The sequence below is a fragment of the Mustelus asterias genome, chromosome 7 (genome assembly GCF_964213995.1).
Source record: "Mustelus asterias chromosome 7, sMusAst1.hap1.1, whole genome shotgun sequence".
In the NCBI taxonomy this organism is placed as follows: Eukaryota; Metazoa; Chordata; class Chondrichthyes; order Carcharhiniformes; family Triakidae; genus Mustelus; species Mustelus asterias.
Window position 1 is genome coordinate 110,719,455 of NC_135807.1, and position 26,714 is coordinate 110,746,168.

Sequence of the window (26,714 nt, forward strand, 5' to 3'; positions counted from 1 at the left end):
AGATCTGGGTAACATTGAAGCCAAGCTTGCTGGCATGTTTCATGTTGGTGATTTTTTTGCAACCAAAGAGTGGTTGAATTTCAGCTGGTTAGCGTTGCCAATTCCAGTAGGAAATGTACCATTCTTGCCACTGGCAGCAGCATTCTGATTTCTTTGGCAGAATTGCAGCCCATATTTGGAATATTGTGTATAGATTTGGTCTCTACCTGGGTGTCACTGCCAGGATGTTATTATCAGGGGTAGAGCCAAGGCACTGTCCAGCCATATACCTGACCATCCGGTGTGGTCATAACATCTATCCAGAGAAATAAATGGTGACTGCTAGATGGCCTCATTGAGGACTACTTGGAAGATAATCTCTGAGTTGTGCCAGCTTCTCCTATGGCTTAAAACAACTTCCAGTACAGACATGCTGTTCCAGCATAAGAGTGTGATAAAAAGCAGTCAGACTCCTGGTCATTCTAGTAAGGTCTTCAGATCAAAGAGAAAGCCTGTTTTTAAAAAAACTGGGGTTAGAACCAGCAGCTGCTCACTCGAGGCACATCAAATCAGAGAGAGAGTTTGTTTAAAAAAATTGCAGTTAGAAACCGCAACACCTCAAAAGAGGAAGCATTTCAGGCGTAATATAGCTTGAACTGATTGTATCAACAATGAACTGTTTGATCTGCCCTATAGCTGTTAGTCAGAAAAGTTATTAGCAGCTAATGGACCATCAGTTCATTCTGTAAACAAAGCTCGGCTAATCCCCTTTTTGATCTGCTCTGGAGCTATCAATCAGAGTGCTTCAAAGAGATTTCGGAGCAGCTGGGGCTCATGCAAGATGGAAAGGGGATCCCCCTAGTCAAATTCAAACTCCTGTCAATCAGAGTGCTTCAAAAAACGTTTCAGAGCACCTGGGGCTTATGAGAGAAAGCACGAAGATCTGCCTAGTGAAACTGACAACTCTAATCAATCAAAGCAATTTAAAGATGTCTGGTAACACTTGTGGCCTCTGGAATCAAACAAGGGCAATCTCCACTGTAGAATGCATGCTACTCTGATTTTGAATGATTTCAGATGTTTAGGGGGCATGGATTTTAAAGGAACCAGGTCATTTCAAAGGTTTTTACAGAACACAGAGAGTAATAAAGATTTTATCCAGAAAGTTGCCTGAAATCACCAATATAAGAGTGATTTTTTAGTTTCCCAGGGCAGGAAGGAGAAGTCCAGCAACAAGATCCCCATCCCAGGGGACAGCCCCAAGGTTAACCCCTTCCCCTCCCCCAGCCCGAGCCCCCTCCAGGTACTTGCTGAATATCCACCTCTCTCAATTCACACCCATTCAAATAATAGTTTGCCTTCTTATTTTTGCTACCAAAGTGAATAACCTCACATTTATCTATGTTATACCTGCCATACATATGTCCATTCACCCTGCCTGTCCAACTGGAGCATCTCTGCATTCTCCTCACAGCCCACCCTCCCACCCAACTTTGTATCATCTGCAAATTTGGAGATGAAATATTGAGTTCCCTCATCCAAATTATTAATCTATGATGTGAACATTTGGGGTCCTGGCACAGATCCCTGCAGTACCCCACCAGTCACTGCCTAGCAATCAGAAAAAGACCCATTTATTCCAACTTGTTGCTGTCTGTTAACCAGCTTTCTATTCATCTCAAGACATTACCTGCAATCCCATGCTCTTTAACTTTGCATAGTAATCTGTTATGTAAGATCTTATAGAATGCCTTCTAAAAGTCTAAATAAACCATATTCACCGGTTTCCCTGGTCAACATGTTATGATCACTACTACCTAGAGGCTCCTTTACTATAAGATGGTTAATTAGTCCTGTCTCATTGTAAATTACCAGGTCTAGAATATCTAGCTCTCTGATTGGTTCTAGAACATGCTACTGTAAAAACTTGTCCCAAATATACTGATGCGCGATTAATTCACTCGGGAGGCAGGATCGTACCCGGGAAATAAAGGCTTTTATTAGTAACAAGAATGGAGCATACTGCATAACAATACAATCCCAGACTAAAGGGTCACTAGGCAGTGCAGTGACCTTTATACTCCTATAGGTAGGCGGAGCCAACCGGAGTGTACCACAGAACAATACCAACAGGTGGAACACCCCAACCCTAACCCCAACAGTAACAAGAGTAACATATGTACAAGTACCCATAGTGATAACCATCTATGGTTCAGTACCCATAGTGGTAACCATCTATGGTTCACCACATATACTCAGTGAACTCATCCTCCAGGCTACCTGTGCTTATGTCAGTAAATTTCCAAACCCTCAAATCCCTTATCCAAGATGAAAATTCAGTCTACAAAATTAGCACAGAACAAGCTCTTAAAAATAGTATCCAATTGTGTAGTGGTACATTTTGGCAGGTCAAATGGGATGAAGGAGTATAACATCAAAGGTAAGACTCTTAGCAGTGTAGAGGATCAGAAGGACCTTGGGGTCCGGGTCCATAGGATTCTTAAATTGGCCTCGCAGGTGGAGGAGGTGGTTAAGATGGCGTAAGGTGTGCTGGCCTTCATCAATCAAGGGATTGAGTTTAGGAGTCGGGAGATAATGATGCAGCTTTATAAGACCCTCGTCAGACCCCACTTAGAGTACTGTGCTCAGTTCTGGTCGCCTCATTACAGGAAGGATGTAGAAGTTATTGAAAGGGTGCAGAGAAGATTTACAAGGATGTTGCCTGGATTGGGTGGTATGCCTTATGAGGATAGGTTGAGGGAGCTCGGTCTTTTCTCCTTGGAGAGACGAAGGATGAGAGGTGACCAGATAGAAGTGTACAAGATGTTGAGAGGTATAGATCGGGTGGATTCTCAGAGGCTTTTTCCCAGGGCTGAAATGGCTGCTACAAGAGGACACAGGTTTAAGGTGCTGGGGAGTAGGTACAGAGGAGATGTCAGGGGTAAGTTTTTCACTCAGAGGGTGGTGGGTGAGTGGAATCAGCTGCCGTCAATGGTGGTGGAGGCAAACTCGATGGGGTCTTTTAAGAGACTTCTGGATGAGTACAAGGGACTTAATAGGATTGAGGGTTATAGGTATGCCTATATATAGGCCTAGGTAGGTAGGGACATGACCGGCACAACTTGTGGGCCGAAGGGCCTGCTGTAGTTTTTCTATGTTCTAATTAGTTAAGATTCCTTTGTTTTTCCCCATAGCTTTTCATTTTTTAATTTTTTTTAATTACATATCCATTTCCCTTTTGAATGCCATCACTGAATTCACTTCCAATACCGTTGTTCACCACATTTGCAAGGGAGTATCTTAATTAAAATACTGCTTGCAGAGAATAAAGTGTGAACACTGCATTCTGATAGAATAAGCTGGCTAATCAGAACCCTGTACACCATGCCACTTAATATTGATGAAGAGGGAATCAAATTGCTCTGGGGTAATACTAAATCCTAGATAAAGAGATGAGGGGATTGAGCTACACTTCGGATCCAGGGACTGGAATTTTCTTCCTAAGCGCAAACTGGCACAGTGGAACCCCGATTTAACGCGCCCCGATTTAGCGATAATTCAGATATAAAGCGATGAATCATTGGACCCTTTTTTTTCCGCAAAAAATTGGCAAATTTAGCGCGACCCCGATTTAGCGCGACCCCGCTTTTTCGCGATAACATTTTATGGACCCCAACCATCGAGTTATAACGGGGCCACACTGTAGTTAGTCCATAAAATGCCCATCAGCTTGCATCCTGTCAATATGGAGTTGTGCTCAAATATCCTCATTAGAATCTCATTCGAATATGCGTGAACATAAAATGGGTGAAAATCAGTGGGAAAAGGAATATGTCAAACTCTCACTATATATTTCTCCTTTAAGTATGAAAATTTGGTTTGAACTCATTGAACCATCATTCATGTATGCCAGGCACAGTATGTTTAAGAACCTGTGATCAGGGAAGTTTTTGAATTTTTAATGTAATAAAAAAGAGACTTTATTTCAATCCAAAAATGACTGACTAGAATAAAGGTGTCTACTTCCCACTGACTGTATGATTCTCCATGAAATAAGTTCAGCAAGTTTCAATTTGTTTTTAGTTGCTATGAAATTGTAGTGCAGAAATTTATGTAGTTTTACCATGTCACATTTTCAATCTAGCTTTTCTATTCTAATGTTAAATTATTCACACATACAACATGAAGTCTGTTTGTTTAATTTCCAGTTTAGAGGTGAAAATTTTAATATAATTGAGAATATTACTTCTGTCAAAAATAGCCTTTTCTCTCAATGTGTTGATTGCAATATAATTGTTCAGAATTCAGTTGAGACCAGTTGTTTTCTAGCCTTTACTCCAGAGACTGGCATTTTTAAAAATGATTGCCCTAGCAGCAATCTGTCTTTTTTTCATCTGACCTGCATCAGTGGGTTATATTCACTAGAACAAAGCCAGAAAACTGTCAAAATCACAGATGGGGAAAATTGATTAATTGCCAATGGGGTGGAATAGAAAAAGAACTTGCATTTACATGGTGCATTCACATCCTCAGGGTATCCCAAAATGTTCCACAGTCAACCAATTATATTTTAAGTGTGGTCACTGTTGTCTTGCTTGTAGAGACAGTAACCAACACCTGCCACACAAGGTAACATAAATGACATTGATAATTGGGGTTGTTAGCTGAGAGATGAATATTGGCAAGGACATGGGGGAATTTCCTGTTTTTTAGCTGGAAAGGTATCATGAAAGCTTCTACATGCACTGAAAAGGCTAGTTTGCTTTAATGTCTCATCCTAACCCAGCACTTCAACATTTTCTTAGTACTGCACTGGAGTGTCAACCGAGATTACATGCTGAAGTCTGTAGTCGGGCTTAAACTGACAACCTTCTGGCTCAGAGGTGAACATGCTCACACAGAGCCAAGCTGACACAACTCTAAGAGTTGTGCCACCAACTGGTTGTACTGGCCAGTCTCATCAGAACAGACCTGTTCTGGCCAGGATCACAATTATAATGGAGCATCTCTTCCATTTTGTGCACATGACACAATCCTATTCGTGGTTGATAATGAGGTATTTCTGCCTGAATCTGAGTCAGAACCAATATAAATGAAAACAAGACTGAACATAGCTGGATCAACTCTTGGAACTGAAAGAATGATTAACTTAGCTTTACGACATTAGATAAAATAGGAACAACCGTATCAATACCTTGAAGGATCTTACAAATAAAGATCTAACGGATCTTCTAAGAAATTTAGTTTGCAATTAATCAACAAAACTAATTTTCTTTTATTTTTCTTTAGGTGGTCAGCTTTGGTGCACAATGACTAAAATGCTATCGGAAGGTGAGGAACTGGTTGCATTTGCTGTGGAATTTGACTCAAGGCTGCAAGCTGTCAGCCAAATGGCCATCACAGAGGGCATGTATCCAGCGCGCCTCCTGGACACAATACAGCTGCTCCCTCAACAAGCAGCTATGGCATCCATTTTACCTACAGCAATTGTAAACAGTAAGTTTAAAATTTATGCACTTCGTCATGAATCTGACTTTTGTTTATAAAGTAAAATAATTGTGCTTGTGAAACAAGACAGAAATTAATTTTAATCTACCGTTTAAAGATCTAGTATAGAACAAGAAGTGCCTTATGTTGAAAATGAAATGAAAATATTAGCGTGATTATAAAATGGGACTTCATTTCCTGCACCTTTACCATTTTTTACAGGAAGGGAGATTTTCACCCAGTTAAAATACTTATTCTCATCCAAAACCAAACCAATTAATATGAATGCTATATAGTTAGCCAAACAAGTGCTGTGACTATTGCTTTAAGATATAACACTATGCTTTTTGGCAGAATAGCTGAGAAACTTCAGCCCAGTTGGCTTTAATAAAACAACATGAGGAACATTAATGCTGGTTGACTGGCCTAAACCCAGATTCTATACAAATCACTGATATATCATCTTGTATATCATCTGTTCCCTTGCACTGCAACAAGCACATTTTGTGATATTTATCATTTATCTCATGAATCATGTTCCTTTGTACTTTGCATTTGATAAATGTACATGTTTGTCTTATATGATGTCTGAAACCTGTGCAGTTCCTCTGAAAAGAACACTCTCATCTTGACAAACCTTGTATTCTTTGAGGGAAGAGAGTAAAGTAGAAGGATGTTATTTTCTTCATGATATTATCATGTAAACTCATTGATGCTTTTGGATGCAATTTACACCATCTCATTTTATACAAATGAAAAAATACTTACAGTATTTCATGTGATGAAAAGTAAAAAGGCAGGTTCAGAAAAGGAAGTTGACCGTTACTTTTGTGTCATGGATTTTAATTATTCTATTAGTAAATGTTCTTGCAATCGCAGATGAGACCATGGGGAAAACTTTCAACTTTGGTAAGGGATAAAGTAGGAGTTAATGAATCGACCACCTGTTATACACCCAGTCTGATTTTCTTTCCTTTTAAAATCAATGGAAAGTGGCATAGGCAATGTGTAGCAGGCCGGTGATCCACTGCTGCTCCTTCTATGCCCTTGTTAACGTTAAATTTTTTTCACCATGTCTTTTGTTATAAAGGATTTCTTTGAACAATTTCACAGAGGTGGAAAGCAAAAACTGCAGATGCTGAAAATCTGAAAGGTGAACAGAAAATACAGATAGATCAGTCAGCATCTTTGGAGGGGACAAAATTTTGAATGTGGACCCTCTGTCAAAACAAATGGTCTGTGCTTCAAACATCTATGACATTTATTTCTCTGTTTCCTCCATGGATGCTGCCTGACCAGCATTTTATGTTTCGTTTTGGCAGAGACTATCTTGCCAAAGTAAAAAGCTAGATAGTTACCAATTTAACAACGCTTTGGCAGAATTAAGACAGAACAAAGGTTTTATTCGTTTTATACTTTTCAGCAAATAATTGTAATGTAACCAGAATTCATCATATCTTTGTTTACAAGAAACTTAGTATAATGGACTTTGCATTATTGGTCAATTTTGACAAATTAGTAAATTGGTTAATAAATTGCTGAAGATTGTTTTACAATCTTGAGGTAAACAAAAAACATAGCTTCAAAATCATTTGATGAATTAAAACTGTCTGATATTATGCTATAATATGCATCTGTTCTTTTGTTGCAGAGGATATCTTTCCATGCAAGTCATGTGGAATTTGGTACCGCAGTGAACGCAACCTGCAGGCTCACCTCATGTACTACTGCAGTGGGAGACAAAGGGAAGCATCCTCACTATCAGAGGAGAAAGAGGCTGGTCCTCTTCAGCAACCATGCCCTTACCCACAATGCAGCAAGAGCTTCCCCAATGCCAGGGCTCTTGAAATTCACATGAATTCACACAGTGGTAAGAGTCACCATGGGATAATTTGAATTTTGTATTGTCAATTCACTGATAGCTGCAAAATGCAGTTTAGAAAGTTACATCGGCTGGACTGAAGGGATAATTTAGGATGATGTTTCTAGCCTGTTACAGTGTAATCACAGTACTCAACGATAGTAAATGATTTGAATAGCACTATATCTCAAACCAGCCATTACAAAACACAACTAAAAATGCAGCTTTATGCTAAATGTGGAAGTTGCAGTATCCCTATTGAAGCCTTATCAGAGTATTAGTACATGTGCATGTGTTAGATAAGTTGACTTAAATTAATAGCAACCTACCTCAATGAAAGTACATTCTGGAGCCAACATTATTTGCCCAGTTAAGCTGTTCATTCATGGTAAAAAAAATTAAAGGAACAGCGTTTCTTAATTGGCACTGTAGATGGTACAATGCTAATATTGGAAAACTATCAATAATAATAAGTCAATTAAATATATGTAGTAATTCAGGATGCCACAGCAAAGTGGGATGGCCCTGGCATTTGCCCCACATGCTGATTTGCGTATTTAACAGGGAAAGACCAAATGCCAATTCACAAAAAGTGAGGAAAATTAATGGAAGAGTCAGTCTGACGATGTTCCTGGCTGATTAACCAATGGTTAGTTTTAAAATAGCATCTGCAGATGCTGTCTTGGAGACCAGGAACAAAAGGATAGGGAGGAAAACAGCAAGTGGAGGGAATGTTAGCCCCTCCTTCCAATAAAACCCCAAAAATATGCTTTTACCAAATATACTTTCTACCATTTCCAATGCAAATTCGCTGAGATGATTGCAATTGTACACAACCTACCTGCATCATTTCATAGTGTGTTGCAGAATAGGCATATTACTCCTGTCTGGTGGTGCCTTAGAGATTTGGTTCATTAGCTGAAATGTTTACCCATTTTTCAAGCACTAAATGCCAATCAAGTTGTGTATTTCCAACATTTTCTATTTTTTTTCTTAGGATACTTGGAATTTATACATATTTTAAATGTCAACTGTTTAAGTTGGTTTGGGTTTCTATATAGTGTGCGATAAATACATACCTACAGTAATGATAATTTCATACCCACCTAAAATGGCACAATAAGTGCAACAGAATGCAACTGTTATATTGTAGCTATAATAATTGGGCTACTGTAAGCCCTGGTTGCCTTTCTAGTGTTTGCAGACACATAGGGCTCAATTTTAACTTACAAACAGGTATTCAGCAATGACTGATGTGCCCGCGTGGGAGTGGCAACAGGCAGGCTTAGTGATTTTAAACCTCTGAGCCTAATTATCATGCCACGTGCTGACTTCTCAACCAAAATGACCACAAGGTTGAGGTGAAATAGCCACTGAGGTGTTAAATCAGACCCAGGTATGTTTGCTTTCTGTGAAAGATCCAGGATGAAATCATGGTCAGGGGAGGTTAGGAGAAATCTGGGACAAGGGAGGCCCAAATATTTGTCTGTGAAGTTCAGGATGCACTCTTGCTTCTCCTAGCTCGCAAGGAACTTTAAAAAATAAAACTCACTTTTGGCAGCCTCTGCTGTTTTTATTAGCTGCTGTTCCAGCCAGTTTGCCTGACAAGGAAACAACCACTGCTCCCATGCTCTAGGTTTAAGGCTAAATATGATGAAGTAACTGGAGCCTGATCTGCATATTTAAAGATAATCCTGCCAGCTTTGAGTGGGTACCCTTCCCATTTGTGATTTGGGGCTGGAATTTTATCTCTGGCTGGGAGGCCGGCACTGTCGGTCCAGTCTGGCAGCTCTCACTGGCTGAACTGGTGGTTGGACAAGGGGGAGTGAGTGATTGGGGTGAGTGGGGGGTGGAGGGGGGGGGGTGGTTTGGTGCCACCTTTATTGAACCCCTGTGCTTCCGAAGGCATTCCCTCTGCCATGTCCAATAAAACTCCCCACTCCCCAGCAGCCCCTCACTCGTGCTTCCCTGCATGCTGTAGGATGCCACCCTGGCTCTGGCAAGACCCCAGACTTACCTTAATACACCTTCATCAGAACCAGCTGCAAATCCCAGCTGTGACTACCACTCCCAGCGGCGCTGCTGGGACCAGAGATCTGCCAGCCATTTGCTTGGCTAGCAGATCTTGGAGGAAAGACTTTCTCCCCCATTGGGGGCAAGATGCCAACCTCAAGCCAATTTTCAGCTCAACAGCCGTTAATTGGCTGTGGGAGAAGTTGGCCAAACAGAGGCAGGCTCAACCCCAACTTTAACATCAGGAGGTGGCAACCCTGCAACCCCTGTGAAATCAGTTCCCAGTATCCATCAGGTGGGAAGACTTAAAACTAATATTGTGATCTCCACATTATTCCATTGCCCTTTCACATGCATAACATTGATTTTCTTAAATTAATATAAACTCAACCGCAGACCATTGACAAGATGATATTGCATGTTTCAAAAGTATGCGCAAATAAAATTGGGAGCATGTTGCATCATATTCTGATGGGCTATGATTCATTCCTTCAGTCCCATCTGTGCTGGGTTCTCAACTTCAGGTGAACCACCATTCGGAGCACCAAAAACATAGAGAAAAGTTGAGAGAAAGTTACCACTTTCTAGATCCACTGATGTAGCTTAGTTTGATGGCTGATTAATTATTTTCTTTATATTATCTTCAAATGAAATAAATAAAATTGTATTTTTGTGTGTGTAGATTAATTTAAAAAAATACAATGGGGAAAGATAAATTCTATTCCATGTTAGGAAAGAAAGTACTTTGTTTCACTATGTTGTACTAAAATATTTAAATGTGTTTTGTTGTCAGCTTTTCTATTTGAAAAATGGTGTGTTTAGTGAAAGACTTGTATTGAATAAAAATTAATACCACAAAGATAGCATTTCTTATTGTCTATGTTCAAAACGGGAATTTATTTTAATATGCCTTTAACCCTTTGAGTGTTGGACCTCTATTTCATTATTTAAAGTAGATGACTATGCTAAATTATCCAGTTGGATACTCCCAGCAGATGACATTCATGCTGGGAAATTGTACGTGCACACAGTCCATAACTTCCATGTATTTGCCAGACCCACACAGTGGGAAAGCATACCCTATATTTACTATTAAATAACCACCACTAAATGCTTTCTCTTAAAATACTTTGTGCTGTTTTTCTCCCTCCCTGTTTTATAAATATATATTTACAAATATAGTTTAATTGTAGTTGATAACTTATTGGATTTAACTGCAAGGCAATTACACAATCAGAGGTCTGACAAAGTTAGAACTCACAGAAGTAATGGTCAAGCGAATCTTACGATTGCATTACAACTTTTCGACAGTTTCAGTGCCTCCTGTTTTATTTAATACAACATTTAGAACATTTGATTTGATCATGGCACAATTTCATTTGGTCAGTGTAATAAAAGATTACAGGATGGTTAGGTAAACCCTTCACCACAGTTAAATAGAGCTGGATTTGCAATTAAGCTGCTGTGACTCGCAGGCTATACACCAAAAGCTGAAAGATGGGATTAGGCCGAGTAACTCCTTTGGCACACATACAATGGACTGAATGGACTCCTTCTGTGCTGTAAATCTTTCTATCTTTCGATAAGATTTCTGCCCAAGTGCACAGATGTACCAGATTCACCACAAAGCATGCTGTATGCAAGAAATATTATTTTTTGGATCATTTCTTAATTTGTATTGTAATAAACAAATAAATTCTGAGATGAAGTCCCTACACACTGCTCAAGGGTGTAAAATGGCTATCCATCCTGCATTTCATATATAAACACTATGTTGTTATATGTCCTTTGCATTAAAAAGAGACAGTCTGATATCTTGCATTATTAGTGGTTTCCCTTCAATTAGACATGGCTAAAATGTCTTAAAATATTATCAAATGAGTACAATAACTGGAAATGACTGACTAAAGAATGCTTGGCTTTATATGACTTTGCATTGTCTGCTGTTTTAATGTAGGCATTAACTCATTTATTTTAGGAAAGTTAACGTCTACATGATAAGAGCAGACAGAGAAATATCCTAATGAGACAACCATTTATCCACCACAATTGTTGATCATCATTTCTGAATTCTTTGAATCTCTATTCTCCTATTTTTGCAATACTAAGTTTATCAAAATCTTCCCTGTTCGTATTTTTGTAAAAAACAGAGGTACATTAAAAGACTGAATTCTAGTTAGCTTTTTGTTTGTTAAATACCACGTGTTGTTAATATTGCATTTTGTTCAAAAATTGCCAAATTCAAGGAAGTTAATGACAAACTTACTAAGTATGCACAAAACTAAATGGCAGATGTATTATTTGATTAACTTCCCATTGCAAAATCTACTTTCAGTTTATAATGGAACTGCAATAGTGAAAATATTTTCTTTCTGAACAGGTTTGAAAGTTGAAGAGTCCCTTTCTGCTGGTGCCAGCCTGAAGTGTACCATCTGTGAGTACATAGCAGACAATGTGCTGAGCTTCCAACACCATGTACTCACTCACCTCACACCAGCTGCCTTCAAATGCAGTCACTGCCACTTTGGTTTCCAGAACCATAGGAAGCTGCTGCAACACCAGGAGCTCCATCACAGCCAGGGCAGGAGGCTGCGAAGGGAAAGCGAAAACGAACATGCACCACTTGACAATGAGGATGTTTTTCAATCGACAGCAGCAGATACAGCAAGCAGACAGGAAGTCCCACCATGTCCAGGAGTCAGCCAGAATAAGGAAGTGTGCTCTGACACTGAGAGTGAAAAGGTGGAGAAAAATGTACAGTTGGGTGCAACAAATCTAAAAAATGAAACACAACCTGCAGGAAACAGGCAGAGCTTTCCATACACCAGAATCAAATCAGAGCCATCCAGCCCACGGCTTGCTTCTTCTCCAATTCAACCTAATATAGGATCCAATGTCCCAATGGGTCCCTTTCTTTCTCAGTTTACTCTCTCGCAGGATATTTCCATGGTTCCTCAAGCTTCAGAAATTTTAGCTAAAATGTCTGAACTGGTACATCGCAGGTTAAGACAGGGCGGAAACAACTATCCACCTGTCATTTACAGTCCACTTGTACCAAAAGGAGCTATTTGCTTTGAATGCAATATCACATTTAACAATCTGGATAATTACTTGGTTCACAAGAAGCATTACTGCAGCACCCGATGGCAGCATGTAGCTAAGTCACCAGACTTCGCCAATACTAGTGAGAAGGTGCCAGAGACAGTGAGTCCCAGCAGTGGGCACAGTCCCATTAACATTCACAGTGCCCTTTGTCATCTACCTGATCCAGAAAATCCACTTCTCCAGTCAACCAGCATCAACTCCTCTGTAGTCCTAGATGCAGCAGGCTCTAATGGAAAAAGTCCAGACAAGGATAGTTCAGTGCAGTTGAAGAAAGAATCCACTACCAGCAGCAATGATGAACAAGTCAATGGAAAGTCCAAGGATGCAAAGAGCCCCAGCACTCCCATAATGGATATTGCTAATGATCCGAATAAAACAACATGTGAAGCATGCAATATAACTTTTAGTAGGCATGAAACATATGCTGTACACAAACAGTACTACTGCGCGTCACGCCATGATCCACCAATGAAACGTATGGCAGCAAATAAGGTACCAGCAATGCAAAGAACCATACGTAGTCGGAAGCGGCGGAAGATGTATGAGATATCACTCCCAGAACAGGAACAAAGATCACAGATGGTCCATCAAGCTTTCCTTAGTGTGTCGGCCATGGGTAGTCCTGGAACATCTTCTCAAGAATCACTGGAGAATACAGGTGAAACCTCCCACCAGAGGTGTGATATGTTTCTTGGAAAACAAATGGAGCCCTCGGTCCCTGGGACTAGAAACATTACTTCTGTCAAGTGCAGTACAGCACTGCCTGTAGTTGCCACTATGGAGCTGGATCTTCCTATGGATCTAAGCAAAAAGTGTTCACCTCAAACTGAGAAAGCAACCTGTTCTCCTAAAAGACTTTTGGACTACCATGAATGTACGGTCTGCAAGATTAGTTTTAACAAAGTAGAAAGTTACCTTGCCCATAAGCAAAATTTTTGCCCAGGAATGAGTGTCCAACGTGGTGAAATAGGCCATTTCGAACAAACAAAATTTCAAGAGCAGCAAAGAGAAGGTGCTTTAGTGAAAAGTGAAGCAATCAGCCCTGCAGGCAGCAATGAAAGAAATATAATCAAATGTGAGAAAAATGAAAATTCAAAGCACATCTCCCCAAATGGAAATATATTTCCCCCACAGTTAGCAACCCTCCACGGGCTGAAAGCTTTCAATGAGGCAGCTCAGATAATTTCTGCTAAGGAAGAAAACAAGAATTTGCTCTATCCAAATTGCCTTTATCCTGGAGCAATAAAAAAAATGACAGGGACTGAGCAGTTATCTCCATATTATGGAATTAAGCCCACTGACTATATCTCAGGAGCTGTTTTCATACGCAGTGAGATAGACGAACTGGTGCAAGCCACACGTGATAGGATTGATCCTCCTAGAGACCAGCCTGTATCTAATGGATGTTCTCCTCAGAAGAAGGAACCTGTTCCAGCAATACCAAAGAGCAGGGGCATGATAGCAGTTAATGGAGGAATAAAACAGGAAGACAGGCCTTTTTCAGGCAACCCACATCAAGATAGCTTATCCCAGAGTTTCCAACAAGCAGATGGCCAGGAATCTCCTCCATGGGCATCTGAGAATCCCGTCCCTGTGAATGAAAATGCCTCCCCCACAGCTAAAGCTTCATTAGAAGAGCAATTAGTCCACACACCAAAAAACATTGGTGGTTCTGCCCAGCCCACAAACAGTGGGAAATACTGTCGCCTCTGTGACATTCAGTTCAATAACTTGTCTAACTTTATAACCCACAAGAAGTTCTACTGCTCATCACATGCTGCAGAACATGTCAAATGAAAATTACTGTCATGCACTGCATCTGTCAGTAGTATAGTGTTAGCCATGCACAGTTTGTATAAAAAAAATAAAAAATAAAAAATTGCTGCTTGAGGTACATCAGGACAGTTACACCAGGACAATCAAGGGATAGCTGTGTAGTTCAATGGCTTGAGGCTAGTCTGTCATTTCATAATGCTGTTCATAAGTCTTGATATTAATGTGAAATGTCAGTGCTATTTTTCACCAGAATTAATTTATTTTCCAAGCAGTATTCATAGCTGTGGTTAAATTTCAATTTTTATTTAAAAAAGTTTATACTGAAATTGTTTTTAACGTTATTGTATAGTTATTCTCGTGTAACGATTACAGTTTGCACTGTAGAGAGAGGTCTGAGTCACATACATAGAGACAGCATTTGTAGGTAAACTGGTGAGGTAAAGCACTTGTGTATTCGAATATCCCTGTATTTGTTGCAACTTTGCTGTACATGCCAGAATATAAGTTGCATTCATTTTAAGACTGCAAACACAAGAAGGTATTACAAGCCTTAAAAACTAAAGTGGCATCTAAATTCCATTTCATATTTACTACATTTTCAGTCCTAAATTGCAGCTTATATATCAGCATATACAGTAATTAGTAGGCTTTGCATAAGATGATATATATGTAGCAGTTTGTTCCTATCCATTTTCTTAAACTGAAGTATGTATGTTTTATTGAAGTTGTTAACTTTCTTGTATAGTAAATTGTACTGTACTTTTCTTTGCTGACGCTTTTGTCTCACTTTTGAAACATTTGCTGTAAAATGCAAAATTTAATATGAACAACATTACTGGAAGCAGTATTGAACAGTGGTTGAAACCTTCCTGCTGTATTTTATTGAAAATATAATTAGTAGTTGCAGTTTGCTGTTGCAAAAATAATTTTGGGGACAATAAAATCTGAATAATGGAGTACCAATACTGCAACTGGTGATAAAACAAATATTGTTCTACTTCTGATAGAAATTATTTCTCAACAATGTTGTTACTATGCATGTATATGGATGGAATAAAGATTCCATAAAGCGAGAGAACCTTACATGGCTTGCATCATTGTTGTGCATGAAACGACATTTTTAATCGCTGTGTAACCATTTCAGGATTGTTTTACGGAGGCACTTTACTCCAAATTTTCCAGATGATTTGCAAGGGTTAAGATTGGAAATTATGGTTCAAAAACATATGACTTTCCATTTGAGTCTGTATGGATGATATATATGCTGGGTAGTTTCCTTCACAATCAGGTATATCATATTGCAATGCTATTATGAAAGATATGAATCTTGTCAGGTCACCTTCATTGGCATAGAATGCAAGGCCTGTGCATGTCTGTAGCCCTATGTATGAATAGTAGTGCATTGCTAGTAAATTAACCTACAATAGAGGGATGGAATTGGTGGTATGGGAATGTAGTTTCTGGTGGGACCAAAGGCAATGGCTTTGGGTTTCCCAATATTGAGCTGAATTTTATTTAAATAAATCTTGGCACATCAGAAGTCCTATTTCTTGTAGAATTTCTTATTTTGTGTAGTAAACACATTTTCTGGAGTGCAGTTAGTTGGGTAGGATTCATTCCAAGTAAGTTGATGTTCTTTCCTCTTCACCAAATGGAGACTCAGTTGAAACAGAAGTGCTAGTTCATGAAATTTCTTGACTCTTCAAACCTGACTAAGAAGTTGTCCTGGATCTTTGGATTTTTATTCCAGGGATCTCACCATGCCTGGGAATAGTACAGAGGCAGCCACAGGCTGTCAAGTGCCCAGGTGGGCTGATTAAAAGGTCCACCTCAGCGCTCTGTTACCATAACACAAAAAACAGCCCTCTAATCCTCACCCCCTTGCCAACTCAAATGACCTCATTCCTCCCAGCATCTGGCCTGACCTCATACCCTCCAAACCAATCTATGCCCCTCTGCCTACTCCCATGGCCCTATGCAAAGCCATGCCCCCCCCCCCCCCCCCCCCATAGCCCTTTATAGCTCTAATGTTAACTTGGTGCCAACTCATTCCAACCCATGAACTCTCTATCCACCACCCTTACAACCAACTCACCCAGTATCTGTGATGGAAAGATCTCAGGAGCCATAGTGAGATTAGGTAAAATAAACTCCTAAGTGTCTGTTACAGATTTCACTGTTTAAAAATAGCAATCTGATTTTTAAAAAGCATTCAAACATTTAAACATTTGGAGCTGTCAAGCAAACCATGAACTTAAAGGCCTGGACTTCAATAATTATAGGTTTTGGAGTCAGTCATGGAATCAGCCATGCAGCAGTGATCCAATAATGATCCAAGCCCTCAAGCTTGGGCCAACAAACAGTTAGTGAAATTGTAAGCAGTCATAGCAAGCTATTTTTTCCCAAAAGTTTAAAGGGCTTGGGGATCTAAATGACTTGACAGCTTGGCTGTTCCACTGAGTTTTCACTTTTTATGCACATTCAAGTCTACTCTTAGCAATCCTGAAAGGCACTCGACCTCTTCCAAAGGGGAACCTGGATTTCTCCAAATAACTCTGGCAGCTTTAGACCTTTTCCTCAGATGTTTGAGCTTTGGACGTCCCAGTTCAGAAATTTGTGTCTGTCTAAAGTCAGCTGCACTTTAATATAAGAACAGATTGAACCGCAGATGTACAAAGTACAACCTAGTCTTGTACCCCCCACCCAGTGAAAATAGTGCGTGCTGGGTTTGGGTGTGTGTCTCTGGAATCGGGGCTCTGATGTCATTTTGGCTAATGCACAGACCCCTTCCAGCTTTGTGAAAATTCAGGCCTTTGACTCTATTTACAATACAAGTGTAGCATCGGTATGTGAACTGTTTTGCACTTCTGCTCGATAGCTGCAATGTAGATCCAGTCAGGACCTAGTTCTTCTGTGTTTGAATTTTAAGTTTGCATGCCAATGTAGTCTTGCCTAATTTTTTCTATCCTCGTTTTCTATCTGTTAAGAAACTGAGTTTTCTATTACAATGCACCCCTAATAAACTATAATTAACAACTCAGACTCTTACATTTTCCACTATAAACCTGAAAATCAGCAGGACTTTAACTCCTTTCTTCCCTCTCCACTTGGCAAGCATTTTCAGATTTTCAGAAAGCTCAAGGTTGAAAACATCAGCATAAAAATTCTATATCAGCAAAATATCGTGAATGCTGGAAATGTGAAATAAAATAAATTATTAGAAGCACTAAATAGGTCAGTCTATCTAGAGAGAAATAGCTAATGTTTCAGATTGATGGCACTTCATCCAAGCCCTGATATAGCATATATATATATATATATATATGTGTTTGATCTATCCCACAGAGATATTGGTCAAATCAGTTTTTTAGAGAAATATGGGTGAACACCCAAAATTTATAATGCAAAACACCTTAGAATTTAAATGATGTAGATGAGAAGACAAAAAATCAAGTGGTAGCTGTTAGGTTAAGCTTAGATTTTAGAAAGAAGAGAAAAGTACAATCAAAGTACAGAACGTGCAGGAGAATATACTGTCCTTTGTTCTCCAAGGAAGCTTTCACCTAACATTCTTAACCATTCTCCGTTATTATTGACTAATTTTAATAGTCCACTTTATTTACAGGATAATTACATGGAAGCATGAGGAAATTGCAAGATATTTGTGATGAAAGGAAATATTTGGGCTAGTTTTAGATTGGTTTTGGGTCATTTAATGCTGTTAGGGTGCATAGACTAAAACGTAGCTATATGCTCAGAATTCATATCCCAGATTATTTCAATGCATTTTGCAAAGACGGCCATTTAGCTGTCTCTGTGCTGTTGGCTTGAGGGAGAAGCAAAGCCATACAATTTATATTGCACACTGTCATTTGTTCAATCATGTATATGAATGGCAGCTGCTTTTAAATTTTCCTGGCAGTTATTCAAATTCATGAGGAATGTTCAAACCAGATTGTCAACCTGGAGTGCTCAAAGGGAGTATTTAGGCCAGGTATTTGATATATTGGGAAGAATGTAAGAAGCAAACATTAATGTGTATAAAACTTAATTATAAAATATAGATTAGTTTAGATATTGTAAGCTATTATTATTTTCCTTATTTAAAGATTTAGATTATTTCTTTGTTCAACTATTATCACTGATCTTGTTTGGTATTTAAAATTTGAAATAAGGCCAAATGTTATGGCATTTTGTCATTTTTCAAAAACACAAATAGGATCCAGTGCGGGCACAGGATAAATCCAGCAGCTGAAAAAGAAGAACAGTTTATTTACTGGTCGTTATTCCGGGCTGGCGGCAAACTTAACGAGAGATCAGGGAAAATGTAAGCCCCCTCAAAATGTTAAGGACTGGGTCTCACTTGTAAAATTAAAAGGTCAAAAATATGCCCAGAGTGAAAAGGGGAAAAAAACAGCATTTTGGTCGCAGCTGATGCAGTAGTTTGAATTTAAACAAGCATAAAACATAGAAAAATAACAGCACAGGAAGAGGCATTTGGTCCATCGTGTACCTGCCAGCTAACAAATGTGCTATCCAGCTTAATCCCACTTTTCAATCTTGGTCCATGATCCTGCAGGTTATGGCACTTCAAGTCCAGCTACTTTTTAAATGCACTGAGGATTTCTCTCTCTATCAACCTTCCAGACAGAGAGTTCCAGATAGCATCCTCCTCCACCCCCAACCCTTCTTTCAATTACTTTAAATTTACGTTTCATATCATTAAACTCTCTTTTAAGGGTAATAGGTGTTCCCTGTCCATTCTCCCTTCGCCCTTCATAATTATATTCACCTCAATTAAGAAAGTAGCAGGGAGGTTTACATACATACGAACATACAAATTAGGAGCAGGTCAATTGAGGTTTCCTCAATTGAATCTTCCCTCACCCCTTCTGTTCCAAAGGAAACATTCCCAGTCCATTCAATCTTTCAGAAAGATAGAATTAGTCTAGTTAGCAACTAAAAGCAAAAGCAAGTAAAGGCAAAGGCCTGTGTGTTGCAGCCAAAGTTTCTGACAATCAAATTTGCAAAGGTACAACAAAGGGAGTAAAAAGATGGATTAGAAGAGGAATTACTGTCAACTTGAGACAGAGAAGGAAGAGAGAACATCAACACAAGGAGAAACAAAACTGATCTTGTTTCAAAGTGGTCAAAAAAGCAACATGACCGTAAATCTGGTAAGTGAGGGTATGGTTCAGCTAGTTCGTAACTTTGCTTAGAAATAATTTCAAAATTTACTAATTAACTCAATATCAAACGTTAAAGTAATGTTTTTCTTGCTTTTGAATCATTAGAAAACTGCCCTAAGTGGAAGAAAGAAGTCTGAGCTGAGCAGTCAATACCAACTTTTTCTCACACCCATTCAATATGAATTTCAAGAACAGCTCAAAGCAGGCAAAACTGTAAGAAATTATAGATTGATCCACATGGCTGGCATTTATAGAGAATTAAGGAATTAATTCCCTTCAGTACTGCATGAACTCAAATCATTATATTGACAGTGCACTTCTTCATATGTGCAAGGAATGTCAAAAGCTTTCATTCAGTCACGGATTGAGGGCGTCACTGGTTAGACCAGCATTTATTGCCCATACCTGATTGCCCTTGAACTGAGTTAATTGCTAAGCCACATCAGAGGGCATTGAAGAGTTAACCACATATCTGGAAGTCACATGTAGTCATGATGTGGAGATGCCAGCGTTGGACTGGGGTAAACACAGTAAGAAGTACTGTAGTCACATGTAGGTCAGACTAGTCAAGTGTGGCAAATTTTCATCCCTAAAGGGTCTTTACAACAGTTGATAATGGTTTCACGTCTTTCTTAGACTTTTCATTCCAGATTTTAAAAATTTAATTCAAATTTCAGCATTTACCATGATGGGATTTGAACCTTGGTCTCTGGATTACTAGACTAATGACAATATCACTATACCACAGCCTCCCCAAGAGAAAACAATCCCATAATTAGTCTGAGAGCTAAATAATATTTGGAAATTTCAAGTAGAAGCAGGGAATACGAATAATAGTCTCTACCAACTAACATTAAGGAATCAATTTTGAGAATTGATGTTCTACAATCTAAGGATTAAGTTTCTTGACCATGAGTTTTGGACCCCATGGCAGGTATACATATGAACAGACTACTTAATAACATTAAAAACATTGGAGTTCCAGCATAAAATGAGCAGGCAAATTTATTAAATCCAGTTAGATATTTGAATGTGAACCCAGATCCTACAGGAACTGCCCCATAGTGCTTTTAAGAAATCTAGAATGGTGACTCAAAGTCAGGAAAAGGAGATGTGTTGCTAATGTCATATGTTGCAGTCTGAAAGGGGCCCATTTAATACAAGTTGAGAATAATGGTCAGCAGCGAATATATCTTAGTAATATTTAACTTGGTAAAGCAAAGGTGCATTATACACTGCTCCTCACTGAAGTTCAGATAGAAATGGTGCCTGAAGATCTTCTGTGGATGTGACCTTTTGCTGAGTGTCTTCCACCTCCTCCTCTCTGATGTGGGTGGTGTTTTTTCATACTTCCAGTCATGCACTATTCCAGGCCACCCAAGTAGTGGAGATACAAACACTGATTTAGAATTAAAGAGATGTGACTGTTACTGGGTGGTGGACAGGAGTCCCGTATTTGAGGTCACTGTCCCTGTGTCCTGGATGGAGAGCTGCCTGGCTACTGTTTCTTCCATAAATGGTCCTTTAAACCTCACACATGAGTGGCATCTGCTCTCAACCACCCCCTATCTCTCTAACAGACTCACATGCCAGACTGTCCCTTAATTTTCACCATGAGACTTGGTCACCCTGGCAATGAGTTATATGATGAGGGAGTGGAATTCCTTTCTATTGGTGAAACCTGCAAGGTTCTTAATGAGGAACACATCACATCATGTGCATAGATGTCTGAAGGCAAATAATTTGTGAAGAAAAGCAACAACAAAATGAATTCAATACCAGCCAGACATCTCTCAGTGTTCAATTAAATTTCCAACAGCTGTAGAAGTCAGAAAAAGGTATTTCTAATTTGAAGAGTAAGAAGTAATAATTCACTAATTTACCTGTAACTTCTGCATGCTCCCTTTATATACCCCTGACAGGGAATACTTCATGTAATTTAGCCTCATGTTCTGCTACATGAGGTTAGCCAGTTTGGAAGGCTCCAATTGACTGGAGCCTTCCAAAATGGCAATAGCAGCATTGGTTTAGCTTTCCAAACTGATCCATGTCACGATATCAAGGAAATGTCTTCAGCTTGATTCATCAATGACCTTACCTCCATCATTAGGTCACTGATGTTTGTAAAATGCTCAGTACCATTCACAACTGCTCAGATACTAAAGTAGTCTATGTCCAAATAAGCAAGAGCTGGACAACATCCAGTCTTGGGCTGATAAGTGGCAAGTATCATTCACACAACACAATTGCCAGGCAATGACCATCTCCAACAAATTATATTTTACAGCACTTTCAGTGTCAGTTTTCCAGGGACTGGCTACTATTTAATCTTCTTCCATGATCTTCTAAATATCTCTTTAAAGCAAACAAAAGACAGAAAATGCTATCGGTAATGTCTACACATGAATAGTTAACATCTTTATACATGATGTCTTCTGTCCCCTAATTTGATGGAGTTATAGAACATTTTAAAATGGGACACGTTAATGTCTCTAAGTAACTGCAATACAATCGCAAATGATGATTTCTATACCATGTGCACAGTAATTTCTAGAATATATGTATACTTATACATAGTCATTTCTATACTAGGTACTTTTATTGCCAATTGGTCATTGATTGATTCATTGAATCAGCCTTTCGGGCAGTTTTTGCAGAATCATTTACACAAAATTGTACCTGAAGACCACAACAAACTACATCCTAATATCATGGTATTGGTCAGAAAAAAACCCGCTGCATTATTGCCTGTGTCGATGTGCTGCTATGAGCTGCCAGCTTTAGTGCCACACCGTGCCATTGTCCCACAAGATTAATTACTGCCTTTGTAATGCAATGGTTCACAATTTGATAACAGCCTGTTTTTGCATAAGCATCAGTATTTTTTATGAAACACTTGTTCATTAACTAGCTTAATTAAAAACATAAAAGTAGATACAACATTACAAAGGGTGGATTAATTGTATGAGTATTCCTTTGTCTCTAAGATTTCACTTTCAATCCACTTGTGCCTACCTTACCTTCACATTGATTTGGCCCCTGGATCTACTATCTGGTACTTAAAGCAGCAGTACTTCAGTTCAATTTCATGTCCAGCTGATTTAACAGTAAGGAACAGTATTGTGTTGACTGAGCAAGGAGGCAATGAGTCAGTAGTTTTGCTGCAATAATTTAAGTTCAACTAGTAACTAGTGTAGGGAAATATCAATAAAAACACATTTCATAAATTTTCATCCCATGGTATCCAAGTGACAAGATGATATCACAAAGTAGTTTTACTAGTTTTATCATTGGTGAGCTATCTTTGTTATGGGACATTTATTATGTCCAAGCGCTGGTACCAATATAGACTGACATATGGAGACATATTGTGGAAATCAAATTTGTAAATTTATAGCTATCAAATCACAAAGGCACAGAGATGCATCAACTGATTTGCGCAGTGGATTTATTTAATAAATTGTTCATAGAACCATAGAACCATAGGAAATTACAGCTCAGAAACAGGCCTTTTGGCCCTTCTTGTCTGTGCCGAACCATTTTATGCCTAGTCCCACTGACCTGCACTTGGACCATATCCCTCCACACCCCTCTCATCCATGAACCCGTCCAAGTTTTTCTTAAATGTTAAAAGTGACCCCGCATTTACCACTTTATCTGGCAGCTCATTCCACACTCCCACCACTCTCTGCGTGAAGAAGCCCCCCCTAATATTCCCTTTAAACTTTTCTCCTTTCACCCTTAACCCATGCCCTCTGGTTTTTTTCTCCCCTAGCCTCAGCGGAAAAAGCCTACTTGCATTCACTCTATCTATACCCATCAAAATCTTATACACCTCTATCAAATCTCCCCTCAATCTTCTACGCTCCAGGGAATAAAGTCCCAACCTATTCAATCTCTCTCTGTAACTCAGCTTCTCAAGTCCCGGCAACAGCCTTGTGAACCTTCTCTGCACTCTTTCAATCTTATTTACATCCTTCCTGTAACTAGGTGACCAAAACTGTACACAATACTCCAAATTCGGCCTCACCAATGCCTTATATAACCTTACCATAACACTCCAACTTTTATACTCGATACTCCGATTTATAAAGGCCAATGTACCAAAGGCACTCTTTACGACCCTATCCACCTGTGACGTCACTTTTAGGGAATTCTGTACCTGTATTCCCAGATCTCTCTGTTCAACTGCACTCTTCAGAGTCCTACCATTTACCCTGTACGTTCTACTTTGATTTGTCCTTCCAAAGTGCAATATCTCACACTTGTCTGCGTTAAATTCCATTTGCCATTTTTCAGCCCATTTTTCTAGTTGGTCCAAATCCCTCTGCAAGCTTTGAAAACCTTCCTCACTGTCCACTACACCTCCAATCTTTGTATCATCAGCAAACTTGCTGATTCAATTGACCACATTATCATCCAGATCATTGATATAGATGACAAACAACAATGGACCCAACACCGATCCCTGCGGCACACCACTAGTCACAGGCCTCCACTCAGAGAAGCAATCCTCCACAACCACTCTCTGGCTTCTTCCATTGAGCCAGTGTCTTATCCAATTTACTACCTCCCCATGTATACCTAGCGACTGAACCTTCCTAACTAACCTCCCATGAGGGACCTTGTCAAAGGCCTTGCTGAAATCCAGGTAGACAACATCCACCGCCTTCCCTTCATCCACTTTCCTGGTAACCTCCTCAAAAAACTCTAATAGATTGGTCAAACATGACCTACCACGCACAAAGCCATGTTGACTCTCCCTAATAAGTCCCCGTCTATCCAAATATTTGTAGATCCTATCCCGTATCACACCTTCCAATAACTTGCCCACCACCGAAGTCAAACTTACTGGCCGATAATTTCCCGGATTTCTTTTGGAACCTTTTTTAAACAACGGAACAACATGAGCCACCCTCCAATCATCCGGCACCTCCCCCGTGAATACTGACATTTTAAATATGTCTGCCAGGGCCCCTGCAAGTTCAACACTAGCTTCCCTCAAGGTCCGTGGGAATACCCTGTCCGGTCCTGGGGATTCAATGGGCACATATCAAGGAAGTCCTCAGTTTATGCAAAGTTAACTAACCTTTACACATCATGCAGTGGTGCATGTGGATACCTCTTCTATCATGTTGATTAGGACTGCTTGTTGAGCAAATATCAGTTTTGATGACAGGTCATCGATCTGTAACATTTATTTGTTTGCTCTGTCATCCAATGCTTCCTGACCTGTTGAGCATTTTCAGTTTTTTGGTTGTTGAGGAGTCAGGGAAATTACAACTGATTGAAATATGTATGTCTTTGTATGGTTTTGGGGGCATGAATGAGATGCACCTGCTTGGATGAAAAGCCATCTGCACCCAAGTTATTTTCAAAATTTGAAATTTTATGCTGTATGAATAGTGCATAGAAGGCTGAGGGGTGAATATATATCCTCTTACAAAGACCATAAGACCATAACACATAGGAGCAGAATTAGGCCACTCGGCCCATCGAGTCTGCTCCGCCATTCAAAGAACAAAGAACAAACAAAGAACAAAGAACAGTACAGCACAGGAAACAGGCCCTTCGGCCCTCCAAGCCTGTGCCGCTCCTTGGTCCAACTAGACCAATCGTTTGTATCCCTCCATTCCCAGGCTGCTCATGTGACTATCCAGGTAAGTCTTAAATGATGTCAGCGTGCCTGCCTCCAAGACTGGCCAATGTGACTGCCTTCAATCAAGACTGATATTTTTCTCATCCCCATTCTCCTGCCTTTTCCCCATAACTCAAAGATAGCTTTGGGATCTATCTTCTCCCTAGTTTTTCTTAGTTTTCTGGATATAAATTCCATAATAGAGTCATAGAGGTTTACAACATGGAAACAGGCCCTTCGGCCCAACTTGTCCATGCCGCTCTTTTTATTAAACCCTGAAGCTAGTCCCACTTGCCCGCATTTGGCCCATATCCCTCTATACCTATCTTACCCATGTAACTGTCTAAATGCTTTTTAAAAGACAAAATTGTACCCGCCTCTACTACTACCTCTGGCAGCTTGTTCCAGACACTCACCACCCTCTGTGTGAAAAAATTGCCCCTCTGGACACTTTTGTATCTCTCCCCTCTCACCTTAAACCTATGCCCTCTAGTTTTAGACTCCCCTACCTTTGGGAAAAGATATTGACTATCCAGCTGATCTATACCCCTCATTATTTTATAGACCTCTATAAGTTCACCCCTCAGCCTTCTATGCTCCAGAGAAAAAAGTCCCAGTCTATCCAGCCTCTCCTAATAACTCAAACCATCTTGTCCCGGTAGCATCCTAGTAAATCTCTTCTGCACTCTTTCTAATTTCATAATATCCTTTCTATAATAGGGTGACCAGAACTGAACACAGTATTCCAAGTGTGGCCTTACCAATGTCTTGTACAACTTCAACAAGATGTCCAAACTCCTGTATTCAATTCAACAAGACGTTCCAACTCTTGTATTCAATAAAGTATCATATGTATTTGGGGAAATACATTGGCCTGGAATTTGCAGGATTTTTGACATTGAACTGTTACCGTTCATCATCACTCTCTCTCTGAATTTGACCAAACTTCAGGATAAATTGCTAAAGTTGCAGTCAATTATTCACTGCTTCACCATGAGCTGCACCCTCTCACAACTGTCCCCCGCACCTCCCCCCCCTTAGAAACTTCATATTCAATGCAAAATAACTGGGCTTTTAATGGCAATCTGAGTAATAACTACTGCTGAACAATTGATCTGGCCCAGAAATAAATAATGGATTGTTATTAAATTGTATCATTATAATTAATTACGAGATTTTTCTAACAATTATTATGTTTCTTTTTAAAGTTTGTTCTTGATATTTGTCCCTTACGTCCCAAAGTTTATCTGTATGTTCCAATCTTTATTTCACTCTCTGTAAATTTTTCAAATCATTGCTCCCTTTGAGAACTCCTCATAATGCAATCTGGACAACTTGATGCCATCACTGTAACTCGACACTGGAAATCTTCATTAACCCCTATCACCATCAATTGCATGTTGAAACAGGTAAAGACCTCGCCACAAAGATCATTAAATCTCTTAGCACAGCTTTCATCAGGGTCAGTAGCAAGCACTGCTGCTTTGGCATGATCACAAATTGTGGACCATGAGCATATGTGAACCCAAAACAGAGACAAGGGGCAGAATTGTACGGCCGCTTTACACCTGTTTTAGAACATAGAACATAGAAAGCCACAGCACAAACAGGCCCTTCGGCCCACAAGTTGCGCCGATCACATCCCCACCTCTAGGCCTATCTATAG

At 39.5% G+C, this 26,714-nt stretch overlaps 1 protein-coding gene across 1 annotated transcript in view; it reads left to right on the top strand.

The window, feature by feature from the left end:
• zfpm2a (zinc finger protein, FOG family member 2a) overlaps window positions 1-15,287 on the top strand; it is a 978,760-nt gene extending 963,473 nt beyond the window's left edge. Inside the window, exons 6-8 of the mRNA XM_078217130.1 lie at window positions 5,269-5,475; window positions 7,118-7,336; window positions 11,721-15,287. Of these exons, the coding sequence (XP_078073256.1) occupies window positions 5,269-5,475; window positions 7,118-7,336; window positions 11,721-14,242 (2,948 nt within the window). The 3' untranslated portion in view covers window positions 14,243-15,287. The remainder of the gene's footprint in view (window positions 1-5,268; window positions 5,476-7,117; window positions 7,337-11,720) is intronic.
• Window positions 15,288-26,714: the final 11,427 nt, after the last annotated feature.